At 55.3% G+C, this 8,343-nt stretch overlaps 1 protein-coding gene across 1 annotated transcript; it reads right to left on the bottom strand.

Annotated features, from left to right (window-relative positions):
* Positions 1 to 1,268: 1,268 nt before the first annotated feature.
* ARL2BP (ARF like GTPase 2 binding protein) lies at positions 1,269 to 6,645 on the bottom strand. The gene is made up of 6 exons (XM_075536543.1): positions 6,384 to 6,645; positions 5,525 to 5,586; positions 3,773 to 3,879; positions 3,142 to 3,227; positions 2,891 to 2,987; positions 1,269 to 2,488 (listed from the first exon to the last, which is right to left on the bottom strand). Exons 1-6 carry the CDS (start codon positions 6,419 to 6,421, stop codon positions 2,387 to 2,389), a joined length of 492 nt encoding a protein of 163 aa, XP_075392658.1. The 5' UTR covers positions 6,422 to 6,645; the 3' UTR covers positions 1,269 to 2,386.
* Between the last annotated feature and the right edge of the window lie 1,698 nt (positions 6,646 to 8,343).

Below are 8,343 nucleotides of genomic sequence, written 5' to 3'. Positions count from 1 at the left end.
GGTTGTCGTGTGGTTGGTGACACGACTCTGCTGCGGGTTTTTGTTTTGTACAAAAATAAAGATGGAACACGCATTTGAAACTGATGTTGGGGAAAATGTGGTTGTAGGCGTTTGAACTCCCTGGATGCTGTGGGTTAGGACTTCGCAGGACCCCACACGTGCCATTTGTCATGGTGTGAACTGAGCCCCCCTCCCCCACCAGTATGCCAGGTCACATAGGTCACCCTAGCTTTAGGCAGGGGTGGTCATTTTGTGTACTTTGCTTCCCCACCTCAAACGGTGGCGCCGAGCATCTCAGCGAGGCTGGCTGGGAAGGTGCTGAGAGGCCAGGTTCCCATGCTCAGAGACGGCGAGAATGCAGGCCAGCCCCGCTGAGCTGGATTTTCCAAATATGGCCAATCACCTTTCTCCCTCAGCAAGACATAGGCATCTACTCCTAGGTCGCTTAAGACTGAGAACAGGCCAAATGACACCGTGTTCAAGTTACAGATGGGTGAGCCATGTGTCCCTGCAAGGCCGGGTCGACAGCACCAGCAGCCTCAAAAAGACCCACTCAAGTCTCTCCGTTGGAGCACTGAAAGCGCCCATCTACTTCCTCTGCAGGCTTAAGGGAAAGCAAACTTCCGGTGAGTTGGGCGGGGCCAGTTTTCTGGCTTCTGATGAACACACACATACCTATTTCAGGAGCCGGGTCCTTAGCAAGGATGGCCAACTAGCTCTTGGGTCAGTCATGTCTATGCAGTCCTTGGGGACACAGGAGTGGGCGTGACAACCCTGTGGTCTCTTTAAATTCCTTTGAGTCACGGCTATTTTGAAGCCCCCTCAGGTACTTCCCAGAGGTGAGATGGGCCCAGTGCTGGGCTTGCCTCAGCCGTGCACGTGTGGCTGGTTGGCCTGGTCCCAAAGGAAGCCAGGGAGCCCGTGTTCCGATAACAGCCACTGGCCGAGTGGAAAAGGGGGAGCGGGTTGCCTTTCTGCTGCTCTGCCCTCATCTTGTCTCGGGCACGTCTCCCCGCCTTTTCTCCATGAGACAAGCAGTGCCCGACGGGTGCCCACAAAGTACTGCTTCTAGCACACCAGGTCTGCCAGACAGGCACATCTAGGCACGTTGGGCAGCAAGCGCAGGACAGGTGGCATTTGGGGCATTTTGCCCCACAGCGGTTCTTGCCCCATACCCCATCTTACTGGTACCTAAGTGTTTATGTCGCATCAGCTGTGAAAAACAGAGCCCCGTGTAGCTCCTCCTTAAAACCAGGCCAGCCAAGTGAGAAATCTGAACAGATTCTTTTTATTTAAAAAAGAAAACCACAAGCCCCTCCACCCCCCCAGGTACACATTAGCTATGGAATTATGTTAGCTTAGAGGTGTGACGTACACGTTTTCTGGTCAGGAAAGTTACGGCAAGCAGGTGACTAACCCAGGGCACCCGTCCCCGTGAGAGCTGCGCCAGCCCCTGCTCCCGAGGGTGAGGCCGGGAACACCATTCAGGTAAGAGCTCTTGACAGGAAGCGGGTTTCAGATTATAATTGTTCCCCAAAGCCCCCCCACACCCACCCCCCCAAGACAGCCTTACACAGACCTGCACAAACACACTGACATGCACACAAGACAGCCCTACACAAACACACGACTGACGGGCTACAGGAGGATGCCTTCAGTCCTTGGGGCCTGGGAGGCCAGGTGCCCCCACGGAGAAAGGAGCCCTGCATTCAGCGCACGAAGGACTAACAAGCAGATAGCGTATAATACTTTGATCTTTACGTGGGTAATCAGGGATTCCCCAAGATTAGAGCCACGGGTTGAGCCTGAGTATTCATCTATAAAAATAGTTTTTCAAAAATAATGCTTAGGAGGTGTGGAGTCGTGGGAGCACAGCAGGCCAAGCCGACTGCGCTGATGCAAGGAACAGGAACAAACAGCAGCCTGGGCGGGAGGCCATCTTCACCTGTGGCTGCTGGACCTGCGCCGAGGCCAGGTCCGTGCCCAGGACCTTCAGAAGCTCTGAGTAGGCGCCTACGGGGACACTCCCCGTCACAATTCCAGGCAGCGAGGCTGCAGGGCAGGGGACCCAAGGGTGAGCTGTGAGGGTGGGGTCCTGCAAAGCTGGCTGGGGCAGAGTGGGCTCTGATGGTGGCTAGTGGCCCGGCTGACACCCTATATGCCCTGTCCCCTCCACCCTGTGGGGATGCTGGGCGTGGGTTGCTCTGGAGACAGCCTGCTCAGTCAGGGTGGGGTATTAGGACCACAGAAGACAAGGTATTTCACGAGAGGGGTCCTGCCACGTTCTTTTGGACCCACTAATACACAACATCACTGGTGATCAGCAGGAGAGGCGAGGTCTTCCCAGGGCGTCTGTCACCGGCCACCTCTCCCGGTCTGGTGGGCCTTAGTGCCGCACGTTGTTCTGGGAAGCTGGCAGGGAGGAGGACTTGCACAACGACGTCACCACCAAACCACTGCTCAGGTCCAGTCCCCGGCCTTCTTTCTCCTACGCGAGGCAAGAACGAACATCAACAAGTGCAAGCATCCTGCTGGTACAGGGAAGGGAGGTATGGATGCCGGCCATTCTGCATAGTTCTGCTCAGCTTGGCCCTGCTCACTTACGAAACATGCCTCTTTCCTGTAAAGCGCTCCTTCCCTCTAAAGAGACCACACCAGGCGGGCACGGCAGAACTCAAGCTGCGGTTCGGCCTTTGCCCTTTGACCAAACCCTGCTATGTGACTTAGCTGCGTGCGTCCCTGGTCCGGGCCCCCGGAGCGGACAGCAGCTCCCGCTTCTTGGGTCTCGCTAGCTGCTAGGCTGATCCTGGCCAGGCCGAAGGGGAAGCGAGAGGAGGTACTGGTGTCTGAGAATCTTAGCGCTTTCTAAGGAAATGGAGAGGTGACTTACCGCTCGGTAGTCCAGAAACATTTCTTTAAAAGCCAGGAAGTCCGTGAAGGTGAGCAGCATGTCGAATATGTCACCAGCCACTTCATCTTTATGGCGCCTGCCCGAGGGGAGGGAGGCTGCTCAGGAGTGCAGGCACACACGCAGGCCCACGGCAAGTGCTCTAGGCCTTGGCACTTCACACACTCATAAAGGGGCAGGGGCGGGGATGGTCCCTGTAAAAGGACACAGCCACACGTCTCCATGCGACTCACTGTAAGGTGGTGGTGAAGGCCGCCATGTTAAACCCAGGAATCCGCTCCAGCAGCTGCTCCTCGATGTACTTTTCTACCAAAGAAATCTGCAAGAGCAGACGGACAGACAGCATCTGGGTCAGACTCCATGTCAGGAAAGCAAGGCTTCCTTTTCAGAGCCCGTCCCCCGGCTCAGGTAGGTAGGCCGGGGACACGAAGGGTGTTCTCATAGAGGGGAGACAGTAAGTCGTGGGGCTCCCACCCAGCCAGCACAGGCAGCAACGAGGAACTAAGTGGGGCCTTTATTAAACAGTCCTATATGCCCAAGAGGCCGGTACAGGAGAACGAAATTGTGCGGGGGAGGAAAAGTCCAGAGTCTATCTAGATAATCAAGGTGTGCCGGACCCACACCAGTGAAGGCAGGATTATGATAAATCAATGCTTTCTTTTACATGAGATCCTCAAACATTTGCCTGGAAGCCTTTTGGAAAAACAGCCACTAGAGCTGGGTGGCAGGCAGCAGAGTGACCAGTTCTCATTCGGGTCCCTGACAGCGGCAGCTTTTAGGAGGCGAGGGCAAACTCGCACAGCTTCCCAGTCAAGCCTTACCAGAAACCCTCCTGGCTGGGGAAGAGAAAGAACGTCTGCTTACATATTCATTAAAGATAGGCGTGTAGGTAAGCTTGTTCTCCTCCGTGTCGTCAAACTCCTGGTAGTACTTGTCCATGAAGCTTCTCTGCAGCAACTGGAACCCCTCGTCTGGGCCACAGGAGGAGAGGGTCTCTTTAGTGGACGCTTCTCTATGAGTCAGCAGTGTGCTTAGTGCTGCGTCCTCCCCACTCCACTCAGCGTCCGGGAGAGGGGAGAGGGGAGTGGGTCCCGTCCCCTCCTGGGCACAGTGGTGTGGATGGCTGAGTCCCCAGGAGGAGAGCGGCCATTCTGCACTGCTGCTCGGCCCTGGCCCCTGACAAAGCCGACCTCCTTGCCTCCAAGGCACTGCTGCCCCACACGACTGCAGTCCACGGGCACAGCAGAGCTGGCTAGCACTGCTTTTCGTGGCCCGAGGACTCCGTCACAGGACTTGTGTGACAGGACCAATCACCTCCCTCCCTGTGCTCGGTGCTAACAATAGTGACTCAGAGTCCAGGCTCTGACAGAGGGCCGGAATGCTGGGGTCCAGACTCCCCCTCAGCCAAGTCCTGTGATTTCGGACAAGCTCATTTCCTGAAGCCCTGGTTTCCCTCGCCTGGAAAAGTAACGTGTGGGGTGGCTTCTACAGAATTGCTAGGTGGATTTCAGATGAAGATACATGTTAACGACCGGTTCCTAGCGTACATCTGATCTGCGTCGGGGAATGCCAACATGAGAGCATTCTTTCCACAGAGCCAAGCCAAGCTTCCTGGAGGGCTCGGACGCCGAGACACACACATGGGCTCAGAGGGTGCATGTTCCCTCAGCACAAAGGCTGCCCACAAAAGGCTGCAGCCCGGAATGGGTCCCCAGTGTTTCTCAGATCCCCCACACTCCCGCACAGGATGAGCAGATAATGGGGAGGCAGCTCTAGGTTGGAGTGAAAGGAGCAAACTTGCACAGAACCTGGAGGGACAAAAAACGTGGTGACTTCCAGACAAAACCAGATGAGGCTATACCACCAGCCCACCCACTCCGTGTCCTTTCCCTACCTTCCACAGAACGTCCCCGTAGGGCACTGGGCGGACCTGTGTCAGGCTTGGGCTCACACTCTCCGTGCTGCTGGCCTCTGGGCTGCTCAACCCGATCCCCAGGACAGGCTCAGAACGTGCTCTGATGCCTCCTTTCCTTCAAGGACCCGGGCTCATGGTGATGGCACAGGCTGTGCCTTCATGGCACAAGAATGGGGGCACTGGTCCAAGGACACAAAGTGAACTAACTGCTCACAGGATGTCACATAACCTAATGCGATAGGGCTTCCGGCTTTGCCAAGAGCCCTGTAATTTCTAGGTGCCCCGTCTCCTGAACAAGTTCCTTCCAGGCCCGGAGACTTATGTGTTAGTTGGTTGGAGGGGGTGCCGCGCTGTTTGCCTTTAGGCAAGTCAAGTAAAAACAGGAAAGGACTAATCTTACTTTGCACTACCTTAAAAATGATATGTGGCTTGATTTATACACACACACACCCCACCCCACCCCCTTTCTCTTAAAATCAACTCTCCACATAGATTTCAATGTCCTTAAAAACAAGGGTGACTCAGTGGGTCGAAGCTGAGCTGCTCACGAAAAGGCTGCTGGTTTGGAACCAATGGTGCTTCAAATCTACCTGCTGCTCCCCAGGAGAAAGACCAATGGACAGGCTCGGAAATTCCCAGATTAAGAACAGGTCTAATTCGGGGTCAAATTGTTGGGGGTGGGGTGGGGGGGCGGAGCTTACCCATGATAATGTCCTCTAAATATCCGACCACAGCATCGAACTCTGCATCGGAGGCTGAGGAGCTGGAAATCAACAGGCCTGGGTTAAGGGCTGTTCTAGGCCATCCAGTAAATAAACATAGTTCTGCACATCTAACACCTTGTACACAATAAAGAAAGAGGGGGACAAAAACACCAGTAAAACGAACTCCGACGGACCTGGCTTCAAACATTAGCAATGACTAGCGAATCTAGCAGCGGCGGGGTGTGGCGGGTTACGTGTTGGGCGGCTAACCCCCCAGGTTCGAGCCCCCAGCCCTCCTCTGGAGAAAGCGCAGGTGCTCTGCCCTGGCAGACTGACAGCCGCGGGACGCCAACGGGGACAGTGCCACTCGGCCCTGCGGGGTCCCTATGGCAGCGAGTTAAAAAATTAATCTCATCTAGCCATTGCAAACAACAGAAACCCCGCCTGCCTGCCTTCGTAGGGGACACGAAGGATGTACTAAGCGTTCAGAGAGCCTGCCAAGTCCTGGCGGATTCCAGAAGGCGCCGGAGCGGCGGCCGTCCTAACAGCGCGCTGTGCATGTTTTCTGCGGGTCTACTCACTTCATCCTGGCTCCCAGCCCACGCTGGCGGGCCCGCGAGCACGAACGGGGCCAGGATCGAGGGGGGCCTGGGCCGGGAATGTGGGGGCTCCTCCGGGGTCCCCCGCCCTCCAGGGCTTTGCTGACGCCAGAGGCGGGGTTCATTGTGATGAGGAGCTGCCAGCCGGTCGCGCCGCCGGCTCGCCGGGCTAAGTCCCAAGGGCGGGCGAGGCGGGCCTGGCCGCGACTCCCTCCGAGGGCCCCGTCTTCCCGAGCGCAGGCCCCAGCGCCACTCACATGGACAGCGCGAAGCTCTCTTCCTCTACGGCGTCCATCGCCGCCGCCGCATCCACCACCGGCCAGTCGGCCTCCCACTCCGCCCGCGGCCCGGGCCCAGCCTCCGCTCCGCTCCACTCCGCTCCAACGGCATCGAGGGCACGACGGCCGGCCCGGAGGAGGCTTCGCCGCCGGGGCCTCAAGCTCCTCCGGCTGCGGCCCAGCAGCTAAGCGGGCGGCGCCTCCACCACGGGATCCAGGCGACCGTTACGCCCCGCCCCCCGTTACCATGGCCACCGCACCGTCTTCCGCCCGCCGCCTTCTCCGTCCGCCGCTTCCGCCTTGCGCGGTCCTGGCATCCAATTGTGGCGCGCGTCACCCGACGCTGGGGCGGGACAAAAACAGGAAACGGAAATAAGGGTGTGGGGGTGGGGGCGGGAACTCGCCACCGGATTCTGGGTTCCGGCCGGCGCTCGCAAAGCCAAGTTGACTGCTGGCGTCAGTTCAGGCTTAAGTGGAATGTGTTACAAGTAGGTCTTTTTCACTGTCCTATTATAGATGAAGGAATGGAAAGCAGTCGCCGCGGTTTTCTCACTTGAGACGCCTAGATAAGTTGCACTTTGTTGGGTGTTTTTTTTAAATTAAATAATTTTAATTTCATAGGGGCTTACATCTCTTATCAAAATCCATATTTATTCATTGTCAAGCGCATTTGCACATATGCTGCCATCATTTTCAAAGCCTTCTCTTCCTGCTTGACCCCCTGATATCAGCTCCCTCCCTCACGAACCCTTGATAAGATACATTATTTTCATATCTTACATCGTCCTTCGTGGCCCCTCACCCACTTTTCCGTTGTTCGTACCCCTGGGAGGGGGTCATAATTTGGTTGGGTGTTTTTTTATCTAAAGCGTGTTGAGTTGTAAACTGCAAAACGCTTTTCAAATCGGAACTGCCAGCTTGAACCAGATTGTAGACATTTGATTTTCAGGGATGTTACTCCCCCTCGTGGGAGGAAAACCCAGCCGTAAGCATTAGATAGCTTCTAATTTCTCCCTTAATCTTTACGGCATAAAGGCGACTGTAATGGGTTTCTTGGCTAAGTGTGCAAGGTAAAGGGATAGTCACTGTGAGAAACTCTCTCTCTAATCAGCCTGCTCCAAGAAAGGTCTCCAAATCTGCCTAATTTTACAATTAGGGCTGCCTCCCCTGATTGGCCTGACACGAGGGTCAGGTGGACATGAAAGAGCTATCAGTATCCGTGGCTCTGGAACTAAAGGGCTAAAAAGATACACAGCTCTAGAGCGAGATCAGTTTTCAGAGCTATGAATTATAGCGAGCACTAGGCAGAAGGTAGGCATTTACAAGGTCTGCTGCATAAGCTGAGCCAAGTTTTGTTAGGTACCAAACAGGACATAGGAAACTCAGCAAATTTCCTCATGTTCTATACTATCTCTCCCTCTCTCTGCCATATTTAGTTCTTTTGGACAGTGCAGTGTTTCATGGAGTCAGAGTGGCTGGCAGAGGAACAAAACTTTGATTGCATCTGGTCTATTGCTGTTCCAAACCATCCTCTCCAGTCTGAAACTGGAGGAGAGCTTGGCAGGGGCAACTAGTATCTCCATTCAACTTGGCATCAGCTGGGAAAATTGAAATTGGGCTGAAACAGGTGTGGCTGGCAAACTGGTGGTGGCCTGGCTGGTTGGGAGGCTGCTGTCTCCCAGTTCTTCTCCATTGCTGGGTTATTTCACGTGGCACTGGGTCCCAGAGCCAGCCTTTCGAGAGACAGACATTGGGAGTTTCCAGTGAAGACCAGTGACTGGAAAAGGGCAGAGTATCACTTCCGGGGTATTTTCTTTGTCAGGGAGCCCACTAGATCAGCGGTTCTCAACCTGTGGGTCTCGACCCCCTTGGGGGTCAAATGACCCTTTCACAGGGGTCGCCCGATTCATAAAAGTACCAAAACTACAGTTAAGAAGTA

Source organism: Tenrec ecaudatus, chromosome 18 (genome assembly GCF_050624435.1).
Source record: "Tenrec ecaudatus isolate mTenEca1 chromosome 18, mTenEca1.hap1, whole genome shotgun sequence".
NCBI classification, from domain to species: domain Eukaryota; kingdom Metazoa; phylum Chordata; class Mammalia; order Afrosoricida; family Tenrecidae; genus Tenrec; species Tenrec ecaudatus.
Note: the sequence above shows the minus strand (reverse complement) of the source record. Positions and strands in the feature narration are given on the sequence as shown.

Coding starts and splice junctions, on each gene's coding strand:
- ARL2BP (XM_075536543.1), bottom strand. CDS start 6,421: ATGGACGCCGTAGAGGAAGAGAGCTTCGCGCTGTCCAT. Junction 5,587..6,383: donor GAGAGCTTCGCGCTGTCCAT/GTGAGTGGCGCT, acceptor GTTGATTTCCAG/CTCCTCAGCCTCCGATGCAG. Junction 2,988..3,141: donor GCCTTCACCACCACCTTACA/GTGAGTCGCATG, acceptor CCCCTCGGGCAG/GCGCCATAAAGATGAAGTGG.